This window comes from Pleurodeles waltl, chromosome 1_1 (genome assembly GCF_031143425.1).
Source record: "Pleurodeles waltl isolate 20211129_DDA chromosome 1_1, aPleWal1.hap1.20221129, whole genome shotgun sequence".
Taxonomy (NCBI): domain Eukaryota; kingdom Metazoa; phylum Chordata; class Amphibia; order Caudata; family Salamandridae; genus Pleurodeles; species Pleurodeles waltl.
In genome coordinates this window covers 230,398,613-230,423,366 of record NC_090436.1, presented here as the reverse complement: position 1 = coordinate 230,423,366, position 24,754 = coordinate 230,398,613, and the positions used below count along the sequence as shown (strand labels likewise).

The 24,754-nt window shown below is 48.3% G+C and overlaps 1 protein-coding gene across 4 annotated transcripts in view; it reads left to right on the top strand.

Moving 5' to 3' along the window:
• The window catches only part of FYB1 (FYN binding protein 1), a 602,843-nt gene that overhangs the window by 519,027 nt on the left and 59,062 nt on the right, over positions 1-24,754 (top strand). For all 4 annotated transcript variants that reach the window (XM_069221341.1, XM_069221354.1, XM_069221340.1 and 1 more), the window contains 2 exons: positions 17,587-17,749; positions 24,662-24,689. In XM_069221341.1, coding sequence (XP_069077442.1) covers positions 17,587-17,749; positions 24,662-24,689 — 191 coding nt within the window. The remainder of the gene's footprint in view (positions 1-17,586; positions 17,750-24,661; positions 24,690-24,754) is intronic.

The window sequence follows — 24,754 nt, the reverse complement described above, 5'->3', positions numbered from 1 at the left end:
TCCAAAAAGTCCATCAAAAGAGAGTCCAGTTCACGAAACACTTGGTGCCTGATTCACAAAGGTCCACTTACACCTTTGTGAAAGTTTGCTATTTTTGCCTTATTTGCATACCACAAGTTTAATTTTACTGATAGGAATTTTATGACTGCAGAGATTAAGCAGTTGGGGCAGAGAACTCAGCACACAAACAGATAGAACAGGCCTATCTTTCTATGTGCAGAATCTCAGCCACAAGTGAGGAATCTCAGCAGTCGTAAAATTACTATTTGTGAAATTAATTTCATAGTTTGTGAATACTAAAAAAAAATGTAAGTTTACTGTTATGAATCAGGCCCTTGGAGAGGGACAATTCCCTTGAGGTTTGGTGAAGTCTTAAAGAAGGCAGAGGAGCGTCACCATTTTAGACGGAAATGCAGCCTGTCATGGATAGTGGGAGGGTGGCCTGAAACTTAATCTGAGAAGGTAGCAATCCTATAGCCTTTGCCAGGTTTCTATCAAGGAGATCTACCTGTTTATGGTAAATTTGAAAACCTAGGTATTTACCAGTGTGGGGGGCCTGTGAGATACTGCCATTACCCAGAAGAATGTCCCGTTCTGGAAGTTTATTTCGGAAAGGGAATTCCAGGGATTTATTATAATTCACCTCAAGCCCAGACAATCTGCCAAACCCAAGTATAGGTGTCAAAGTGGTTAGATTATCATAGATGTCTCAAACATTGAGGATCATATCATCCGCACATAAAGAAATGGCATGGCTTTGGTAGCCTGTTGGAATGCCCCAAGCTTGGTTCCCACTCGTAGTTTGGCCGCAAGCAGCTCAAAGGCCATGGCAAATAACAAAGGCGGTATGGGACATCTCTGCTAGGTCCCCCTAGTTAATGTATAAGTATCTGAGATATGTTGCCCAGTTTTCACTCTTGCTGAGGCTTTAGTATAGAGCAGTTGAATCCAGCCCAGCAATCACAGACTGTAACTGAAGTGGTGAAGGGCCCAGAACACATAGTCCCATTTTAGGGAGATGAAGGCCTGCTCCAGGTCACGGCATCTTCTTCTTTAAAAGAAGAAACCAACCAAGAGGACTCACTTCCGCCATCCATCAGCACAGGCAGCACAGGAAGTTACATCATTGGATGTCCCACCATCCATCTGCACAGAAAGTGACAAAACTAGATTTTCCATCATTCATCTTCACAGAAAGTGACATCACTAGATTTCCCACTATCCAGATGTACAGGAAGTTATATCTCTGGATTTCCCTTCATCCATCTGCACAGGAAGTGACATCAATGGATTTACCATCGTCCATCTGCACAGGAAGTGGCATCACTCCTCTCCCCTCCCAGGCGCTACTTAATTGCTGCCACAGTTTGTACGGGCAGTGAACCTGTGCAACAGGAGTGCCACTGGCAAGCCCATTTGTGCCCGTCCGTGCCTAGACCACGCCCAGCACCAGGAACCTTGATCCTCCCTTCTCCCACCTCTACCATTCTGTAACCCTCTGTGCCTTCAGACCCAGCTGCTGCTCCACACGCTGTTGTCCCACTCCACCACACAACACCAAGGGAGCATTCTCCTGCACTTCCTACACATTTTTGTGAACTTACCCACACCCAACACTCACTGCACCCACACCAATGGCACCCAACACCTCATTCTCTCAAACTCCCACAGTCCTGCAACCACCCACACAGCACTCCACACTCCCATGCATGTTCCTCAGCCCTTGCTCACTCACCAAACATTCCATGGAGATCTGGGACCAACTGCACGACAATGCCCCAAAACTACTTTTCCTCACTGAAACCAGTCTGAACCCTGCATCAGCACTCGACATTGCCACAATTCTCCCCCTGCTTCCCCCTCTGTTGCAACAACATTGCCAGGCAGAACAGACTTCAGAAGCCCAAAGACGGAATTGCCATCATCCACAAGAACACCATCAGTTGCACCACATCCATGGACACGTCTTCCTCCAACATGGAGCACCTGTTGTTCAGTATCCATTTCGCAGCCTGTGGCACTGTCATCCACATACCACCAGGACTGCACACCAATTTAACCAGCATCGTCATGGACTTTATTGCACCACTCACCCTCGATGTCAGCAGTTACATCCTACTCAGAAGCCTAAACTTCCACCTAGAAGACCACGCCAACCCCAACTCTAAAGCACTCATCGAAGATCTTGGAAGCCTGGGCCTCACCCAATGAGTAAAGAGACCAACCCACATCACCAAACACCTCCAGGTCCCTATTTTCACCACCTTTGACAACATCTGAATCAACAAGACAACACCAGTCCCCTGGACAGACCACACCCTCACCACTTTCAGGATTCCTGCCCCAGTCCAATGCACACACAACACTACCAGCCCAGCCCACTGAAACTAGTACAGCATCACTGAAAAGGACTGGAACAACTCTCTTAATACCCACCTACCCAAACACAGCAGCAGTCTCCCATAAAACCATCAGGAATTTCAACAATTGGATCACCTTCTGTGCTGACCTCCTTGCCCCCCTCAAACACAGCAATACAACAAGATCCAGACCCCAGGTCAGCTGGTACATGGAGGAACTCAGGCTGATGAAACATCACTACGAACAACCGGAACGCACATTGACAATGAGTCAGGATAATGCAGAAAGGAACACATTCAAATCCACCCTATTACACTACCACCAATGTTCTTGACCACCAAAAGTGCCACTCTAGCAGACCGTATCATTGTCAGCACCAATCAAAGGAAAGAAATCTTCACCATTGTGAAAGATTTCACCTCACCAGCAGCCGCCTCCAATTCAATCACTCCCTCACAGGACCTCTGTAACAATCATTTTAAATCCTTCAGCAACAAAAGCATCACCTTTTACAGTAACTTCAACCCGCAACTAGACCAGACAGCCTCCCTTACCAAATACCTCCGAATATTATCCAAAGAAGCAATACTAACCACATGGCCAGTCATCACCCCAGAAGAAACCACCACCACCAAAGCCCATCCTCGCAGGGGCCCCATCAGACCCCGTCCCCATCATACCTACTCCAGAGGACTGCAACCCATCAGCGCCATGCTCACGCCCATGCTGAGTGCCTCCAGCTCTTCTGTGTCCTTCCCAGATGTTTGGAAATATTAACTTGCCTCCCTTTGCTGAAGAAACCCTCTGTGGGCCTTTCAACGCTCACCAACTACAGAACAGTCTCCCTGCCACCATTCCTGCCAAAGCCTTAGAGAAAATCATCAACAGACTGACTATCTACTTTTTGACACCATTCATTCCGGTTTCAGACCCAACCATAGCACAGAAACTGCCCTTATCTCCACCACATATGACACCTGCATGACTCGAAATGGAGGAGACACAGCAGCCCTCATCTTCCTAAACCTCTCCGCAGCATTTGACATTCTCCCACCCTATCCTCATCTAATGCATAAACGACATCGGAATTTAAAGACAAAAACTCCAATAGATCTGCTTGTTCCTGACTGGAAGGACCTAGTCAGTCAGCCTTGCACTGTACATCTGGGATGCCTGTGACCTCATCTGTGGAGTTCCACAAGGATCCTCTCTGAGCCCAACCCTCTTCAATGCATACATGATCCCTCTAGCTAGCATCATCCTTTCTCACAACATCAGCGTCTTCTCCTATGCCAACAACACGTAACTCATTCAATCCCTGACAGACAAGACGCCCAGTACCCAGATCAAGTTCAATACCTGCAAGACTGAAATCGCCCACTTGATGAAGAACAATTGTATTAAGCTAAACACCCACAAAACCAAAATTCTGATGATTGGGAAGAGCACATCACCGTGGGACTCTACCTGGTGGTCAACAGAGCTAGGACAGATGCCCACCACCCATGGAATAAACCTCAGGATCATTGTTGACAGCAAACTAAACATGACCGCCCAAGTCAATGCCGTCACGGGCTAATTTTTCCATAGCCTGAAGCTGCTGAGATAGATTTTCAAATGATTCCCAAACAGCACCCAGAAAACCGTTTTGCATGCCCTAATTACAAGAAAGCTAGACTACGTGAACACCACCCCTATGCAGGGATCAACAAAACACTCACCAGTGGGTTAGAGACCATTCAGAGCTTGGTAGCCAGAATCACCCTTAACCTCCCATGTCGCATTCACAACACCTTACATCTGTCTCCCCATTCACAAACGAGCACAATTCAAACTCCTCACCCACACTTTCAAGGCACTACATAGCACTGGCCCAGCATACCTCAACTATCGCATCTACATTTACAATCCTTCCAGACACCTTGCTCATCTGGTCTCCTGCTTGCATACAGCCCACACATAGAGAAAACCAGATCCGGTGGTTGAGCCTTCTCCTACATTGTTCCTATAGCATAGAATGACCTGCCACTACATCTAAGAGTCTCCTCATTACTTCTGGAATTCTGAAAGAAGCTGAAGACCTGACTTCTCAAATAGTCCTACTAAGCCCAAAGAGTGGTTAGACTCACAGCTGCTCAGCGCCAGGATACTCTTCTGGGTGTATAACAAATAACAACATAACATGCTGGTCTGGACCACGTCCAGGATGCTCCCTCCATGACTATGTAAAGGTGTCTAATTTTAATAGTGTTCTGGAACGACATAATCCATTCTGGTCCAGATGCATCAGGTCTGGCAGGAGGGGTAGGATACGTTCTGATGTGCTCTTGGCCCGGTATTTTACAGTCAAATGATAATGCTATAGAAAAAGAAACTACTGCAGTACATGAGTATTTATGTCTTTGTGTCAGACTAACCCTATCATGGTGCGTTTCTCTGCCTCTTTTGCAAATAGTCGTATTTGTAGTCAGTGTCTTTGTTAGATACTTTCATGTCTACCGGTTGTGCCGTGGGTCTGGTGGGCTTTTGTGTCTTCCCTCTCCCATAATGCGTAGACTACCAGTTGTGTGTATTTATGGGTTTTTAAAAAATGTTTAACACGTATCTTACAGTAGACTTATTTTTTAGTCCCTGTACCACACACACATTTATGGTGCAGCAATGTGTTTATGCACACTTACGGTGTGGCAGTGGCAGTGGTAACTGTATGATAGACTTTTAAATGTAGTTGTTGTTAAGTTATCATATATAAGCAGTTAATGTTACATGTCAAACGTCCTTATGCCTAAGTGGCGAAGTGGCGCTTTCAAAAACAATATAAATAAATAAACCACAATTTTCCTAGGATGGAAACAGAGCTTCAATAAGTCTATCACTGCATACATTAACACCAAGTGAGTGACATGTTGTGCTTCAGAACTGGTGTTGTTTTCCAATCCACACCATCTGATTTTCTGTTTACCACTCTCATCAATTCCCTTGACCTTCAGAATGCAGTCTGTTGTGACGTGTTGGTAAATTGGCAAATATGCTGTCAGTGAGTAGAGCAGAACGAAACGGGGAGATCTAGTCAATTAGAGGCTTCGTGATTGGTGGCTAAAGTAATATGTTTCAACTTTTAAAACTAAGCCAGTTTGCACTGATTCACCCTTTAACCTGTTAACGCTAGAGAGACATTGATTGGGGCTAAGAACTAATAAACCCTTCTAGTCCACGTTGTACCACTTCTACTGCCACATTGTGGTCTCGCTATAGTTTACGAGTCTCACTTTTCATCATTCACCTTAAACCATTGTAGTTATAATTGTAAAACTGATGGAGTATCAAAGGTGGGAAACCCCTCCAAAAATATTTAGGTAATGTTTGGAGAGAGTATTATATGGTCGTGCAGATAGTGAGAAACGTTTTGGGACGCCACAAGCTGGGCGCTGCGACACTGCCCTAATTTTGGAGGTGCAGCGGGTCAGAGTAAACTAGACCCACAACTACACTTACCACTTTTCTGTGAACCTGGATTCAAGGAAGAACGTTTTTTTCTATTTTACCGATGTCAGTGTTTAAATGTGACACGTGCTAAATTCGATTCTACTTATGGGACAAACTGAAACATTAACAGTTCTTCTGGAATTCATGGGTCTACCAGAGTTGTTTGGGCTTCACCAGGATTGCTTTCTTATAATTTCTTATCAGCTATTGGCTCCCCTTATGAGGTCGCTGCCCCTTTTACCAGAATTTTACATCTCTGTTCGCAATAATAATCAAACTGACCTCTGAGGGGAACCTGAGCAGTGACGTTTATGAAAGACTCCCCAAACATGAGTTTTTTTTTCTTATTTCTAAAGGTTGCAACCAGGCAATCATCACAAGGATTCCCTTGGAAATAGTTTAAAACATTGCAGTTTGGGGTGTAGCTTGGTGGCCTCCAAGATGGCTATATTCTTAGAGGCTTCAATGCCTCTCTAGCCTCCAGAGTCCGCGTTCAGCTCTCCGGCACCGAAGTCAGGCTGTTTAGTGATCTTTGGTTACGCAATGCTGAGGCAGCTGATGGTGCAGTCTCCCACACTCCAGTGAGCCCAAAAATCGAGTGTCCTCAGGTCAATTCAAGATGGTGACCGTAGATGGCTCATAGTGTGGGATCCACCGAGACAACACTGACGGGTAACAACACAGAGTTCTCAGGAGATGCGTAATGATCCAGGTGGGAATACTGGATATTGGGGTGGGGGTGGCCTGTGGAGCTGGTACAATGTGGCAGTGAGGCGGGAGAGGAGGGAGGCCGAACTCAGAGACGTATGAGAGAGAAACTCAAGCAGGCTCTGGATCTCTCCACCTCTGAATGGTGATGTGTTGATGACTCGCTCATGTTGGTAGGCACTGAAGGCAATGTGTGCTTAGGAGTCATAGCCCCTAAAGATAACAAACATTGTGGCATCAAACCTAAGGAGGACTTCTCAATAAAGGCCCACAAGAGACAAAACTGGAGGCTCTTGGACAGCACTCAAGAAGGGCGAGGTCTTGAAAAGAACTGAAATGCTCAAAGCAGAGTATAGACGCATGGTGTGGCAACTATAGAGGCGATTAAAGGTCGAGAGGTGAATTCCGTGGAACAGATAAGTTATGTTGAAAAATTTGTTGATGGCCAGAAGGAACCAGTGTAGGGGTACCAAGAATTTGAAAACTGTGTTGTGGCATCAATTTGATCCTTGGATACTAAAGAGATAACACTGAAAAACAAAGCTAATGCCAGCAACATTAGAATTCAGGGCTTTCTTTATACATCTAGTCTGTAGAGTTGCAGGCAGCACTACAGCAGATCTTGAGGAACTGTTTTGGCTGACAACATAAAGATGGGCCTCACGGTTGTTAAGACCATCCGCTTCCCAGCCGGGAGATTCTTAGGCAAGGATGCATGTATACGGAAGGTGGTGGTTGAACTGGCTGACCTAGAGACGTGAATTGGTCTCTGAGCTGGCTGCTAAAAAATAAAGAATTGAAATGAGTGATGCAGGGGTTTATATTTTTTTCGGGCCTTGGCTTTGTTACCCTGAGACTAGACAAGACCTGCAGACCATTAAAAAGAGATGATTGTGCGATGGCTCGAAGCAACTTTGTGGGTTCCCAGAAAGACTACGGGTCAGAGTTGGGGAGACAGTTTGCATCTTAAGCGCTCAAGAAGCAGCATGGGATTTTTTGTCATCAAAGGGAGTCAACACAGCCCGACCAAAGCCCTGAGTGCCACCCAGTATTCTAGGAGATCTGTGACTTGTCGGATAATGTAACCTCTGGAGGTTACAGTTAAAAACAGTAGGTAATTGTGATCAACACCAAAAAACCCTTGAGACATTCAACTGGCCGGTGATTTTATTAACATCATAATATGGAATGGAGTTGGGAGGTATTTTTACATAAAAGATAGCTTAGTAGAGCCAGGCAGAGGCCTGTCGTGGCACAGTGGGCTTACCCTTCCACAGCCCTCCACACTATGAACATGAACTGAGAAGTGGAGCCTATGAAGGGCCAGTGTTTGTTTACATGGCAAATGGGACGAAGGAGCTGTGGCACAGAGCACAACACATAGCATGCGGTATACCACTGAAGAAGCAAAGCCTGGTGCCCGCTGCAGTGCAAGCAGAGAGCATGCTCACAGTATGACATAGCAGGAGCACAGAGCAATCTGTCTGAGCCTCCAGGTTTACAGCATGAGGTCTATTCCCATAGCAGCAAACTGCATGCACAATGTGTGCTGTTGTGGTATTGCAGGAGAACCGAAGCTGGTGTCTCCTCCTGCAGGAGAAGCGCATGGTGTTAATGGCTGCTAGAAAACATGGTGGCATTTGTTCTTTTCACTTGCACACTGAAACAGTACATTTTATAGTGCGTGTTCATCTTGAAATGTGGCATCTGGTCTTGCAGCAACAATGGACACGGAGGCTTATTCATAAAAGTAATAATTTCCTGGCAGGCTTTAACCCATTTACAAGGGGCAGAGGTCTTCACAGCCATAAATTCCACTCAAGAGGTGGGAAATAGGTGTTCCAAGGCGGGAGTTTCCTTGAGTGTCTGGGAACACCTAAAGCAATATAGATTTGTGTTTTTTGGCATTCTCAGACTCCGATCCCTTCTTTTTGCACTGGCCAAAGGGCTGCAAACTTGCTCTGTCATAGGGCTGCCACAGCATAAAGGGGGTTTTCTTCGGGAACAAAAATTCATCATGGACGAAAAAAGTGTGCATTTGCACAGGGGATCCTTTCCTCTTTAAGTTGACTTCTCTGCAGAAAGAGTCACACCTTCCCACACGTACACCTAGAGACACGGGTTATACCCAGCTTTCAAGGCATATTTATGGGAATTTTGGTGAAAAGGGAAATGTGTGTTCAAAGGGAGCTGGAGATCGCTGCCCATTCTGTTCTGCGTTTTGTGAATAAGGCCCATTGTGTGTCTGTGAAGGAACATAGCAGGGCTAAGCATGGTGGGTGTACAAAGAGCATGGCCTCTGTTCTAACAGTTGCACAAAGTCCAGCCATGCAAGAGTATGCAGCATGGATATGTCTTTGCTGTCTGCCTCCAGGGACACCAAGAGTTTGTTGCCTCTCTCTCTCTCCAGGCTCTAATCATATGGACATTCTTGTACTTTATCTGTACCCTATAGGACCCCTGTCTGCAACATCACCCGCAGACTCCTTTGCTGTGGCATCTTTTCTCTCCTGCCAAAACATGACTCGGTGAACATCTCACACCTAGAAACACAAGGGACACACTTAGGGTTGCCCCTTCCAAAATGCTGGGGCAGGTGGTGTCCTAGGAGCGCTAGGACTGCCGGTGCCTCTGTAGTTCCACGGTCTGCCCTTCTGCAATCCAGACACGTCCACGCGCAGACGGGGAGGCTGACTCTTTCTTTGGAAAGTGGGGCAGTAATGGGCAGAGTTGTCTGAAGGAGGTCTGCCGCAGGTGATTACCATTACATTAGCTATCCCTACCATGCCCCCACATAAAGCACCTACCAACCTGCGGCCCTCTCTGGGGGTGCTAGTCCTTGGGTACACGAACACTCTTGCTTAGATTTGTCCCAGCTCCTTACACACTCTGGACCGCTGACAGCCTCTGGTGTCAGGTGAAGTCCATACTTACGAAAAAAGTGTACTTCAGGGGAGCTGAGCACGGGCTGAGGCTGGCTGCAGGCACAAACAGCTTTGAGGATCGACCCTGAACGCAGGCAATATATGGTAAGATATCAGACCTGCACAAACGTAGCAAAAACGTACAGTCCACAGCGATGCAAAGAGCACGTCGTGGCCTTCATAAAGTGACTGGCTACGGAAGGAAACCCCAGCACGCGCTATGAACAGTGTGGAGTTTTAATTTGAAGAACCTTAAACAAACCTCATCAGACACAGCGAGGTTTCCAAGTGATCCGTCCTGTGACACGGTCCTCCCTGTCCAGTCGACAGGCTGTAATTTGCACCTTTTAACATCGGTTCCTTACAAACCTACTAGCAGGCAGACGCCCGATGTATGTCAGTATTTCATGTGGATGGGATGAGTATTGCGCAATAAGCGTAGCTTTAAGATCGTATTTGCTGGTGTGTTTTACATGACGACAGCAAGGGCGGGGCCAGCAAGAGCGGGACGTGGCCGGAGTGTAAAATAACAGGTAGTACTCTAGAGTACACGGATATATTGACTTGCATCAGCATCTCATGCTCACGGCTTTGTTTCATTGGTGCCCCTACGCCTCCGCCCACCTACAAGCCAAGTGAGTGACCTGCTATGATTGGGTGTACACAAAAGACTGAGGGGCATATTTAAACTTTTTTGTGCAAAACTGCGCTAGCACAGTTTTGCACCAAAAAGTTTACTGCCAGTTTGCGACATTCCTGAGCGCCAGTTGGGCATCATATTAATGGAATAGCACAAGTCAGCGCTAAACTTGGGCTAGCGTAAAAAAACAAATTACGCTAGCCGGGTGGGGGTGGCAGTATGGGAATAGGAGATTGTGCGTCTGTAAATGAGGTAAGGCTGATTAACAGCAAAAAAAATGCCGCTAACCAGCCTTGCATTATTTCCAGGTACACAACCTTCCTAAAACATGACTCCTGTCTTAGAAAAGACAGGAGTCATGCCCATCACCCCAATGGCCAGCACAGGGGACCAGTGTCCCCTGGGCATGGCCATTGCACCCAGTGCCATGCATGGGTCCCCATTTAGGGCCCCAATGGCATTAAAAAAAAAAAAAAAAAAAGAATATCCTACTTACCTGGGCTGGGGTCCCTGATCATTTGGTGTCCCTCTGGTGAGGGTGGGGTGGTCCTGGGGCCAAAGCCAGACCTAAAAACTTAAACATCTTCGAAGTTTAAAAGTGCAGGTTGCAAGTGCGCAGTGTTGGAAAACATTTTGAAAAAAAAGTGGCACATGCAAGCTGACATCTTACTTAGCAACACTGTCATGATATAAAACGTATTTGGTTTTAGTACTAAAACATCGATTTAAAAAAATGTGCTGGATTTTCATAAAGAGGCGTCACTAGGTGGCAGTAACAGAACACGTTTAGAATAGAACGAACGCACGGGTGTGTTGTGCACAGTATTCCCGATGGCCCCGATTCACAAAGAATATTTCTCAATAGTAAATTTTACTTTCGTCTAGATAAAGGAAACAGTTACACCCACATATTTTACAACTGGAACTGGAGAAAAAAACAAGCGCTATGGGGTGCGTGATCCGGTCGCTCATTAATTCAATTTAAAGTACTCTGCGGGACTTCTCCTGCGAGTGCTAAGGTGCTGAGTCCTCCGCAGACGTGGCAAAGGCCCACAGCTTCCGGACCTGGTGGTGGCCCGTGAACGTGTCGAGATGCCAGCGCATGTGCAAGTTCTGCTCAAAGCCCGGGACTGTGCACTATTTAAAACGGTTATCACATCGGGTGTATCGAAGGCGAGTCTAGCTAGACTAGCAATCTGTTTACAGGATAAAGAGAAAGAAGGGATGAAGAAAAATCAAAAGTTGAGTCAAATTTCCAAACCTTGGTGATGCATATTTTTTATGCAGTGCTTAATTCCTGCTATGTAGTGTTGGGGGCCCTAGGCCCTCATGCTACTGAAATAATGGACACAGACACAGTAGCTGGGTAGTTGGAACTGGCTCCGGGCACGGGCGCCCGGCCTTTTTTATTGGCAGTGTCACCTGACTAGTGCCTGTGTTGGGTTGGTGTGGGGTGTAGATGTAAGGCCAGCCCTCAGCTGAGTGGCTGGCAAAACACGAGAATGTGTCCAGCAGGACCCTACATTCCTCCCAAACTTTATTGAGGAACAAAACAGAGCCCAACCTGTAAAATAAAACACAGTAACAAAAACACCACCATCAGTCACTCGGCTTCGAGAAGGCAGGCCGCAGTATTGCAGAGGATAGGGGCAGCTGGGAGCACCCGGACACTTCCGCACAAGTCCATAATTTAAATAGGTACAGCTGGGCACGAACACTGTGTGGAAGAATTCCGGACTCTGTGACAGTCAGATGGTTGGTTAAGTGTCCACTCATGCACTGTTCAGTCCTGTGGGCACTCGTGGCGAAGCTGGTGGTGTATACAGTTGACTTTATTCGAATTGGGTGTATCATTCAAATTGGGTGCATCATTCGAATTGGGTGCATCAGTCGAATTGGGTGCATCAGTCGAATTGGGTGGGTGCATCAGGAGCGTTGGTGGTGTCTGCTGCGAATATGCTTCTTGAGACATCCTGGCTTCATGAAGGCAAATCCCTCGAAGACGGATGACATCTGTGATGGTATGAAGTCCACCTCTGAAACCTTTGTACATCCTAATACTTTGTCGGTGGAGCAGCTTCCAGACCGCCTCTCGTTTGTGGATTCTTCACTCTGGAACTTCCATGAGGCCCTTTCACTGGGTTTGCCACAAGACCAGTGTGGACTGTGCTGGGCTGCGCGTGGGCCATCTGCGGGCTGCTGCAGGCTCTCCGACAGGAGCCACGGTCAAGTCATACGTGCAACCGCAAGGGTGGATGTTTCGTAGTTAGTGCGCTTGCCAACATGGATCAGGTGCAGGTGGGCTCTCAGACGGTCTCAGGGCAATTGTCTCTCACGTTGCCAGGAGGAAGTCTAGTTGGTGTTGTGTTAATTCACTGAAGACAGTCTTGGTGTGCTGTGACCTGTTGGAGTCTTCATTGCACAGCGTTGCTCTCTCCTCAACTTCATCGGTGGGGCAATGTCAAGTCCTCTCTCGCGCTCGGGGAGGCCCCTTGTTTAGGTTGCCATGGGACTGCTTGTGGTCTGCATTAGGGCTGCTAGTGTGCCACATCAGGGCAGCTGCAAGACCTCCAAGGAGCCACTGCCTAGTCGCTCGTGCAATCACAGGGGTCGATGGGTCTAGGTCACAACTTGCTTTGTCCACCGAGAGCAGGATACAGGCAGGGTGAGTGGGTGGTCATTGGCTGACTGGTTCTTCAGAGCATCAAAGCAATGGTGTAGGACTCCAGTCTGGTTGTTTAACTGCTCCTTTGATGGATACCGTGATCCACATGGCAATGATGGTGCTTGCCATTCCGAGACCTGGACGATGAGTGATGTTGCTGGCGTAAGGGTGACTAGAGGGACTTTGCCAAAGCTAGTGCAGTCTTTCTTTCCCATATGTACAGAAGCTAGCAGTGATGCCATCTGCTTCAAGCAGCCGGTGACAGGTGGCTTGGACGGTCGCACTGTGCAGCATATGGCAAGTACGCGGTTTGCGTCTGGCATCTTACATTTGGTACTCCCGCTGAGCTGTCTCCAGTGACGTCACCGCACCCCGGTGGCTGTCTTGTCTGTGGGTGCACTCTTCCTTTGTGGCATGAGTCCTCCATCTCTCCGCTCTGTTGATCTTCCGCTCTTGTTCTTCTGTGGTCGTCAGGTGTTGCAGTGTGACAGGTGATGTCACACAATCTCCTTTCTTCCTTCTTCACAGCGTGGTGCTGCACCACGATTTCTTCTCCTTTGTTGTGGCATCTGGACACCTGTCTTCCTTTTGTGTGGACCTTTCGAAGGTCCTGTCCTGTCCAAGGACTAGGGGCTCTTCCCCGTGTTGCAGTGGTGGGGTCGTGCCACTCAGGGTGTGTGACTCTCCTCTTGCCTGTTGTGAGTTGCTTCTGACTCAGTCTTGAGGCAGTGTGGGGGAGGACACTCCTTGGTTAGTCTCGGGCCCATTGCAGGGCAGTGACTGTGGGTCACTTCCTTTCCCGCCTCCTCTTCACTTGAGGGCGCAGTGCTTGCGCCTCAAGGCAGTGCCTTCTCAGGTGCTCTCTCTATCTTTACAGGCGTTGCCTGTGTCGCCACGTTCTCTGGCGCAGCTCTCTGCGCACCTGTGACATAGGCTCTTTTTTCCACTTCTGGGCGTCCTTTGTTAACGCCTGGCATGTCCCTTTCTTGTCCTGCGGTGATGTCCATCACTGCTGGGGCATTCTTTCGGCAGTGGTCCGGGACGGCCGCCAGGGGCTGCCCAGGCGATGCACACTCACCTCGTGCCTCACGTGGCACTTAAGTCCATTCCTCACCATTGCAGCTTGGCTGGGACAGCTTCAGTCTTCTCCTTCTCTGTGCAGCGTTGTACGCGTCGTTTACATCTTATACGCCGTTTCCGTCTTCTGCACCATTTCGTCCGCGGGCGCGCTGTTGGTCCAGTACAGTAACTCTCTGGGGTGTTGCTGTAGACTTTTCTTTAGCACAGCTTGTTTCCCTGTTAAAGCAGAAACAAGGGAGCAGTACCTACTTTGGCCACTAGATCCCAGTAGTGCACTTGTTTCTAACTGGAAGACAGTCTTTCTTCCTCTCGTGCCTTGTTAGCGGTACCTTGGGCACAGGCTACTCTTCCCCCTTGGAACAACGTCGAAGAGGCTGCCAGAGCCCTTGGGGGATCGTCTACCTTCATCACCAGTGTAGTGTTGGGGGCCCTAGGCCCTCATGCTACTGAAATAATGGACACAGGCACAGTAGCTGGGTAATTGGACCTAGCTCCGGGCACGTGCGCCCAGCCCTTTTTATTGGCAGGGTCACCTGACTGGTGACGCCTGTGTTGGGTGGGTGTGGGGTATAGATGTAAGGCCAGCCCTCAGCCTAGTGGCTGGCAAAACACTAGAACGTGTCCAGCAGGACACTACACTGCTATTATGAATTGAGGTTAATTTGTTAAAAGGCTGCGGATGAGCAATTAGAGGTGAAAGTATCAGCTTCTTAACTTCCTCTCGGCTCCGGATCAGGGGTCTAACAAAGGCCCCGATTCCACTGCAACGCAAGCCACCACCCTCCCCCACACACACTCTACAAGGGCCCCTATTCAGCCTGCGACATTTGTGAGTCTCAGGGGGGCCTGGACACATTCTGCGTTATGCCACTGCTGCAGATGGAGGTGGCAAAAGTAGGGGTGATGTTTTCATAACAATGAAGACGCGGAGCGGCAATAACCACCTCGTCCCCCGTCATCATGGACCCTGTCTCCAGTCCTAGGCTTTCGTGTGACAACAGGGTGTAATCTGGGTGTTTTAATCGGTATTTGTTTTCATTGAACTAATTAGACTAACCCACCTGATAATAATGAGTAGATTTAACGCCAAGAGGTGGAGGCAGCGTCTGCGAGGAGGACACCACATTGGTACAAGTATAACTCTCGTGTTTCACCTGCAAACTTTGCTGGGTTAACGGTGGAAAAGGTTACTAGGGAAGGAGAGGAGACGGGTTGCAGCAGGTGTCATTCAGGGTGGAGAAGGCGGGATTTACAGGGTTCTTCCCTCTCGAGAATGCAAACCTACACTTCCAGCCAGTGGCGTAGCGTGGGGGGTGCAGGGGGGGGGCCGGCCGCACCGGGGGCAACATCTGGGGGGGGGGGGGGGGCACGCTCGCACTCGCGAGTGCTAAAATCCACGGGTTAGGGGGCGCAAATTACTTGCCTTGCCCCGGGTGCTGACAACCCACGCTACGCCACTGCTTCCAGCGAATGTCCTGTTTATTGTCGGAGTATAATGCAAATGCTCTCACGCCTCTTTTTAAAACGTTAGTTGAAAGGATATAGTTACAATACAATAAAAACAATTTTATGGAAGCGTTTATACTCGGTGTTTTTAGAAAAATATCTTCCATCGTTTAATACAGAATCCAGGCGGTTCAATGATCAGGGTAACCAAGTGTCCTGGGATTGCCAAGACATTTCAGATAGTTTGTCATCCATCCCAGTAAATTTAGTACACATCTCGGTTTTCAGAGAGGGTCATCTTAATCTAGAGGGAGGCAGGTTTTCGTTTGTTTCACTACCAAATTAATTTATTTAGCAGCCCCTAGCAGAAAGCAATGTAGTTACACTAGACATTACTGTCTGCAAACGTTGCATTTCATTCCTCTAAACGGCTCATTGTCAGTTTGTCTCTGTGGGTGAGCGCTGACTAGTCATTCCGTGGCCTTCATTTGATGCAACATTGTAGTCCTAGTTGATAGGGTGACCAGGCGCCCCGGAGTTGCCGCGACACCACCGAATTTGCCTGTACAGTACCGAATTATCCTCAGCTGTCCCGACAGATTCAAGCAAATTTAGGTTATGCCCCTGTTTTTAGAGGTTGTCGACTAAAAATAGTGGGGTCGACTGAAAATAGTGAGAGGCACTTTTTAGGTGTTCCAAAGCAGGGTTTACTTAGCAGTTGTTATAAGCAAGCAATTTAACTAACAGGTATGATGTTGGTTCTAAAAAAAGATTTTATTTATTTATTTAGTGCCTCTTCTGCCTAACGATGTTGATGAGAGCTGTCATTCTGAGGCACTCCCTTGATGTAAAAACGTGCTCAAGATCTGGTCACCCTATACTTTTATGTTTGTTGAATGTGTCAGTTTTTGGTTTTCGAAATCTGGTCACACTATTCCACAAAACTACATGACATAAAATGGGATTCAGCCTGAGGCCCAAGATTCACACAGTCAGAGCCAAAAATACAAGGTCTGTGTTAACAAAGAGATGCTGAGGAATTGTAATGGAGAAGGAAGGACTCTGAAAATACGAGTTTTTGAGGATACATTTAGGCCCATTTGCAGGTTATTGTGAACGCCTATTTCCTGATTCTGGCTATCAGCCTCTCTCTTTCAAACTGAATAGCTTGTTGAATGCCTTATGCACTCTTTAAGGCGCATTTGAAAGAAGAAAACATTGCACACAGCTTATAGATTAGCCACAAATTGAAGACCTACACCCTCCGAACCATATAAATAATTACAGACTGTAATTACACCAAAGTATGTAAACACATTCGAGTCGAGTATCAAAAGCACTTCCGATAATGAGAAGCAGTACTCCAGGAGTACCCTCTGACGTACTCTTGCATGCCTTTGTGAATAAGCCGTAAAATGACCAAATCCCTTTTAGAAAAAGTGTAAAGAGGGCACAGTCTTTTCTGTTTGTACCAACTGTATACGAGTATTCCAGTTTTACAAGGTCTGGTCCCAATTCAGAAATACAAGTAAGAGCACGTAAAATAGTCTACAGGGGTACTACTTTATGTACTCAAAAATGCCTTTATGAATAAGCCCCATTAACACAAACGTGTAAAAACTCCCTTGTTGACATTTTTCCCAAACAGCATTAGATCAGCTAATTAACATGTGAAGTCTGTGTCTAATTATTATAGTACTATATTAGCTTTATATTAATTTTCAAAAAGCTTAAGTCGACATCTAATTACTTTAATTATTAAGTAAGCTACAGCATTACAGCAAAGTTAATTTTCCCCTTATTTGCTCAAGCAGACGTTTCACAGAATCTTTTACCTACATCTTTGTTCTCAGGTCTCAATTGTGTGAGGGCTTTGGTGATCATTTCGGTCGCAGTGGTAAAGACATGTGGGTCGATTTTGTCTGGAATCAAAATACTAATTAAACCTTCGTCGATATTTGTTGTTTCATTGAAAGCATTAAGAGGCTGTATTTAGGAGACTGGTGCTACCAACTTGAATTAAATGTAAACAATCGAGTGAAGTGTGACAGTTTGTATTGGAAAATATTCACCTAGATTTTTTTGTATACATCAATCAAAATGAAATCAATTGTATCGTTGTTTTTCTAGCTATACATATATCAAGGCACTTGTGGGCAGGAATAAAACACGTGTTTGCATTCATGCATTTATAGGAAGAGACGTCATGCATGCATGTCAGTGACTAGTGCCATTAATCAGTTTCACTTGAGCCTTTGTCCTGTTTCAATCCACAGTATGATGGTGAAATCAACGTCATCAATTCTGCTCACGTTAGCTCCTCCATCAGTACCAAAAAATGGGGAGCCAAAGACCTGCCTGTGAAGCCGGGGGAATCTGTAGAGATCATCCAAAATACAGATGACAGCAAAGTGCTGTGCAGGAATGACGAAGGGAAATGTAAGTTGACTTGTTGCGTAGCATGGCTTTTTTAGGATGAAGTAAACTAGACAGTGCATACGCTTACCACTGTATGAGTACTATGGATCGGAGACACTGCAGTCAATTAAAAATGCAATATTTGCCTTTTAATTAAGCTTATGTTTAGGCGAGTTTGAATTTGCCAAATTATGTTCAGTCGCATTGAGTTATGCATCAACATATCGAATTATAGATGGGTAACCGTGAATAGTGCATGTTTTTCATGAAGAGGTGCTGAGTGACAATATATATATATATAGAAGAACATAGCTTAGGTTGTTTTTACTGTCGCCCAGAGCAATGAGGTGAAAACATCCCCATTATGCACAGTGCCCCATCTACATTTTCATTTTGTATATTGGTTCCAACCTATTCCACTATTATGAACATTGTGGTAGTTATTAATTAAAAAATAAACATAGACTGAAAAGAGGCCTTCTCCGGGTGCAGAATTGACCACTAGTACCCAGCAGCAGTTAAAAATAATCTTTGCTTTTCACTGCGGTGACATAATTGCAGTGACTAAGGGATGCTTTTCACCAAGGGGTTCTAACCTCCCCGCTCCGCCATCCGCGCTACCTCCCCTCCGTATTTTTTTCACCCTCACCCGCCGCTGCGTCCACTGCGGCCCCTCCCGCCTCCCCCCTCCTCCTCATCGTCTTTTCTGTAAACCCTTTTCCCGCCGCTGCGTCCCCTGCTGCCCCCCCCGCCTCCCCCCTCCTCCTCACCATCTTTTCCCCTTTTTCAACCCTTTTCCCGCTGCTGCATCACCTGCAGCCCCTCGCGCCTCCCCCCTCCTCCTCACCGTCTTTTCTGTAAACCCTTTTCCCGCCGCTGCGTCCCCTGCGGCCCCTCCTGCCTCCCCCCTCCTCCTCACGTCTATTCTGTAAACCCTTTTTCCTACCGCTGCGGCCCCTCCCACCTCCCCCCTCCTCCTCACCGTCTTTTCTGTAAAACCTTTTCCTGCTGCTGCGTCCCCTGCGGCCCTCCCTCCTCCCAGCTTCCACTCCCACCCTCCCCTCCTTTTATGGCAGCCGCGGCGCGGTAACAGGGAGCAACCCTTGACCCTGCTTCTGCAGGCAGGTCGCTCCCCTCTCTGCCATCCGCGCTACCTCCCCTCCGTATTTTTTTCACCCTCTCCCGTCGCTGCGTCCCCTGCGGCCCCTCCGGCCTCCCCCCTCCTCCTCACCGTCTTTTCGGTAAACCCTTTTCCCGCTGCTGCGTCCCCTGCGGCCCCTCCTGCCTCCCCCCTCCTCCTCACGTCTTTTCTGTAAACCCTTTTCCCGCCGCTGCGTCCCCTGCGGCCCCTCCCGCCTCCCCCCTCCTCCTCACCGTCTTTTCTGTAAAACCTTTTCCCGCCGCTGTGTCCCCTGCGGCCCCACCCCCCCAGCCTTCCCATTCGACAAGCCCTCCCTCCTCCCAGCTGCCACTCCCACCTTCCCCTCCTTTTATGGCGGCCGCGGCGTGGTAACAGGGAGCAAACCTTGACCCTGCTTCTGCAGGCAGGTCGCTCCCGCTCCGCCATCCGCGCTACCTCCCCTCTGTATTTTTTCCACCCTCACCCGCAGCTGCGTCCCCTGCGGCCCCTCCCGCCTCCCCCCTCATCCTCACCGTCTTTTCTGTAAACCCTTTTCCCGCCACTCCGTCCCCTGCGGCCCCTCCCACCTCCCCCTCCTCCTCACCATCTTTTCTGTAAACCCTTTTCCCGCCGCTGCATCCCCTGCGGCCCCTCCCGCCTCCCCCTCCTCCTCACTGTCTTTTCTGTAAAACCTTTTCCCGCCGCTGCGTCCCCTGCGGCCCCACCCCCTCAGCCTTCCCATTCGACAAGCCCTCCCTCCTCCCAGCTGCCACTCCCACCCTCCCCTCCTTTTATGGCAGCCGTGGCAAAGGCAAGCCCGTCTGTGCCCGTCCGCGCCAAGACTGCACCCAGCGCCAGCCCCCCTGGTCCTCTCAGACGCACCTACTCCCCCCTCACCCTCCACTCTCTCAACCCAGGCCCTGCCCCACGTGCACCCCATCTAGCCCCACACACACCAATGGCCCCTTCACCTGCCACACCTGTCGTTTCTCCTGCTCCTCATCCCTCACACCACACACCAACCATAGCGACCCCACCCTCAACAAACACAACACCCCCAACGCAAGACTCACCCGCTCTGCCCCCACCAACCAACCCCGCCGCACACCAGCCCACAACCAGAAAACACCCTGCAACAACACCCTCACACACCACACCAACACCACCCACCACAGCTGCCTCAACTGCCTGCTCCTCAACACCTGCTCCCTTCACAAACATGCCATAGAACTCTGGGACCTCATCACATCACACTCACCTGACATCGCCTTCCTCACCTCGCCTTCCTCACGGAAACCTGGACTAACCCCTCCTCAGAACCCAACATAGCCATCGCCACCCCGAAGAGATACAAACTCCAATGAAAAGACCGCCTCAGCAGGCCAGGTGGTGGCATCGCCATCCTACACAGGGACACCATTAAAGTCACCACCAGCTCCCAAAACACTATCAACAACACAGAACACATGCACTTCCTGATCCACATCAACAACAACTCCACCCTCAGAGGTACATTAATCTACAGACCACCAGGACCACGCCCCACCTTCTGCGACACCATCGCCGACACCATCAGCTCGCTCGCCCTCACCTCCACAGACTACATCCTCCTCGGTGATTTCAACTTTCACTTAGAAAACCTACAAGACCACAACCCTACCTCCCTCATAGACAACCTCACCAATCTCGGACTCAAACAACTGGTCACCGCACCCACCCACTCAGCAGGACACACGCTCAACGCAATTTTTACCAACACATAGCCTACACCCACACCACCGAACTCCTCTGGACTGACCACCACTGCGTCCACTTCTCCTTCACCAAACCCCCCACACACTACCATCAACACACCACACCCTACCGCATGTGGGACAAGATCCCCACAGAACGACTAAACTCCCAAGTGGCCCACAACACCCCCCATGCCAACGACCCCAGCACAGGAGCACACAACCTCTCCAAATGGATCACCACCTGCGCAGACACACTAGCCCCCTCAGAAAACACATTGCTACCCGCAACATCAAGAACGCCCCATGGTTCACCCCTGAACTCCAAGACTCCAAACGCAAATGCCACCAAGCTGAGAAAGTATGGCGTCTAGAACCTTCTCCAACCAACTTCTCCACCCTCAAAACCACCATTCGCACCCATCACCAACTCATTCACACCGCCAAAAGAGACCACTGCAAGACACGCCTTGACAACAACTCTCATAACAGCAAAGAACTCTTCACCATCATTAATGAACTTGCCAAACCCAAAGCCAGCAACATAGACCCCTCACACACACAGCCCCTATGCGACGCCCTTTCCAATGACTTCCTCCACAAAACCCTAGACATCCACAACAGCTTCATACCACACACACCCACCACACACACCCCTCACTCACCCAACCCAACCCCCACTCTTGGCCCCCCCACCACACTCTCCACCTGGACCCCCACCACACACGAAGAAACCGAAAAAACCATGAACTCCATCCGCTCAGGATCCCCCTCCGAACCCTGCCCACATCGCATTTACAGCAAAGCCAGCCCAACTATCGCCCCCTTACTCTGCAACATAATCAACTCCTCCTTCGACTCCGCCACCTACCCAGACCCCTGGAAGCACTAGGAAATCACTGCTCTCCTCAAAAAACCCCAAGCCGACACGGAGATCCTCTCCAACTACCGCCCCATCTCCCTCCTCCCTTTCCCCGCCAAGGTTGCAGAGAAACTAGTCAACGCCCGCCTATCCCACTTCCTCGAAGCAAACAACACTCTTGACCCCTCACAATCTGGGCTCCGCAAGAACCACAGCACGGAGACCAGTCTCATCGCATGCACTGAGGACATCAGGACCAAAGGCGAGACTGTCGCACTTATCCTCCTAGACCTCTCTGCAGCCTTTGACACCGTCTGCCACCACACACTCCGCACACGCCTCCACAACATAGGAATTCGCCACAAAGCCCTAGACTGGCTCACCTCCTTCCTCACCGACCGGACCGAGAGAGTCCGCCTTCAGACCTTCCACTCTAACACTACCAAGATCACCTGTGGAGTCCCACAGGGGTCCTCCCTCTGCCCCACACTCTTCAACATCTACATGGTCCCCCTAGCCAGCATCCTCCGAGCACACGGAATCACCATCCTCGCCTATGCAGATGACACCCAACTCATCCACTCCCTCACCCGCAACCCCACCACTGCCAAAACCAACCTACACACTGCTCTCCTCAACACCGCCAACTGGATGACCACTAACCACCTCAAGCTCAACTCCAACAAAACCGAGATCATCATCTTCGGCCCCAACAAAACCATATGGGACGACTCCTGGTGGCCCACCACTCTAGGTCCTGCACCCACCCCCGCAAACCACACACGCAACCTCGTCATCATCCTGGACCCCTCCCTCTCCATGACACAGCAAATCAATGCTCTAACCTCCTCCTGCTTCCACACACTCCGCACTCTAAAGAAATCCTTCAAATGGATCCCCCCAGAGACCAGGAAGACAGTCACCCACACACTCATCAGCAGCAGACTGGACTACGGTAACGCCCTCTACGCCGGCACCACACTCAAACTCAAACGCAAACTCCAGAGAATCCAGAACACAGCCGCACGCCTCGTCCTCGGCCTCCCCCGCCAGAACGAATCTCACCACACCTCAAATCCCTTCACCGGCTCCCCATAGACAAGAGAATTACATTCAAGATCCTTATCCACGCACACAAATCCCTCCACAACATCACCCAACCTACCTCAACGAAAGAGTGAACTTCCACACTCCCACAAGCAACCTCCGATCAGCCGACCTCGCCCTAGCCACAGTCCCCCACATCCAACACAGCGCCACAAGAGGCAGGTCCTTCTCCTACCTCGCCCCCAAAACCTGGAACTCCCTCCCCACCGACCTTCGCAAAACCAAAGACCTCCTGCTCTTCAGAAAGAACCTCAAGACATGGTTGTTCGATCAGGGACCCTCCCTGCCCCCTCCTTTTTGATTCTGCCCCCCCCCCCCTCAGCGCCTTGAGACCCTCACGGGTGAGTAGCGCGCTCTACATTTTTTTTTGATTGATTGATTGGAATGAAATAGATGAGAGTCATGCTCGAGTTGTTTACCCACTTTTTACCCATCAATAATTGTACGCTATACATGTTTCCCCCTTGTTGCTTTCTACAGCTTCACAAAGGGCAGATGAGCCAAGGGGGTGCCATACATAACATGGCTTCCTCCCTGAAAGACAAAAAAGGTCCCCTGCTACCCACACCTAAACCTTTTGTTAACCCCTCCCTCCCAACTGAAGCTGTGTTCTCTGCTCTCCAGTGCTGGGCTGAGTCTCTCAAAGAGCCCTGGAAGTGCGGCCTGGAGTTCTCTTAGGGCGTGACAACAGTGGGAAGAGCTTTTGTTTTCCCCTGTTGCTGTGTCATTGTAGTGAATAACCAGGTTTAGAAACTTGTTATTCATGTTAAAGGCTTCCAGTGGAAGCCATACGTAACTTACAGAATTATAGATGGGTGGCAGTGAATGACTGCTGTTTTCCACCAGAGGAAATCAATAGACAACGAGTGCAAAGCTCAAGTTATCTATACGTTACTCAGAACCACGATGCAAAATCGTCTGTTATTCACGGTGTACCCAACTTTAATATTGTATTATGCACACCTCTACCCCCAAATCATGTGCCTCTGCTTACAGCATCTACGAATGGGCAGAGGAACAGTGGAGGAGCCATACCTAACACGGCCTCCCTCCCAAAGATCAAACAGCCAGTGGGCACATTTATCATAAAGTCACTACAATCTGGTCTGACCCTTGTTCTGTTCTGCCTATGTTCCAAGTGCCTCTACACTTACACTGCCAACATTCGTCTGTGTAAAGCAGTTTTAGGTCGTAATTCTGAAGACAGTTGAAATCAAATCTTGTGTTGTGTGAGCCAGTGATGAACGTGAACATTCACCTGTGGAATATCCAGCAGTAATTCTAGCCCTAAAGTTGTTGCCATATTATGCCTAAGTTCCACCTTTTTACCTCCTCAAATGTTTGTTATTATCAGGTATTCTAGATTGTCTGGATAATCTGATTTTTAAAATTTGTAGTACATGGGAACCTGTAATCCCTGTATAAAAGTACTTCTCTATTTTCCTTATTACAGGTGACTTGTGATGGATCTAGTCATGGGTAATAAAGAAATTACGTAGACGCCTAACCGTAATAACTTATTACAGTTGAGTTATGGTGTCATAATGTCTGCTGTCAGAATCAGCAGCCTTGTTAAAAAGTAGGACACAGAGTATGATTTGCGCTGCAGTTTAAACAGTGAAAACAAAACCTGGATTTTCCTGCTTCTGCTCTCGTTTTATAGATGAACAATGATTAGCAGAATAGAGATGTTTACTTTTCGTAAGCTTTAGGTAATTATTGCAAGTCACCTTGGAGTTCCCTAATTTTATAAAGGACCTACTCTGTGACTTCAATATCCTTATGATGTACCGCCGGGGATACTTTATCCCATCTATAAAACTTTCAAGGTATATCCAATTCAGTCTTAATTTGGGTATAACCTCCCAGTGGCAGCTGAATTGGCATTACTGGAACATATAATGAGGGCTGATCTATAGAACAAAGTTATCATAATATGAGTTGAACTACAAATGATAGCTTAAATCAAACGATGACACCAGATCTGTCCTATATTATACAGAAATTATAAACAAGAGCAGAATATTTTTATGCAAAGTTTCAGAAAGAAATTTAAAGTGCTTAGATTGACAGTATTAGTTTATGTTAATATGTTTTGATTTATCTTACAGATGGTTATGTGATGAGAAGCAACTTAGTGTAAGTATGGCACAGTTTTCACGTTAGCTATGTTTCGTTAGTTTCCCTTATGACCATACAAGGTG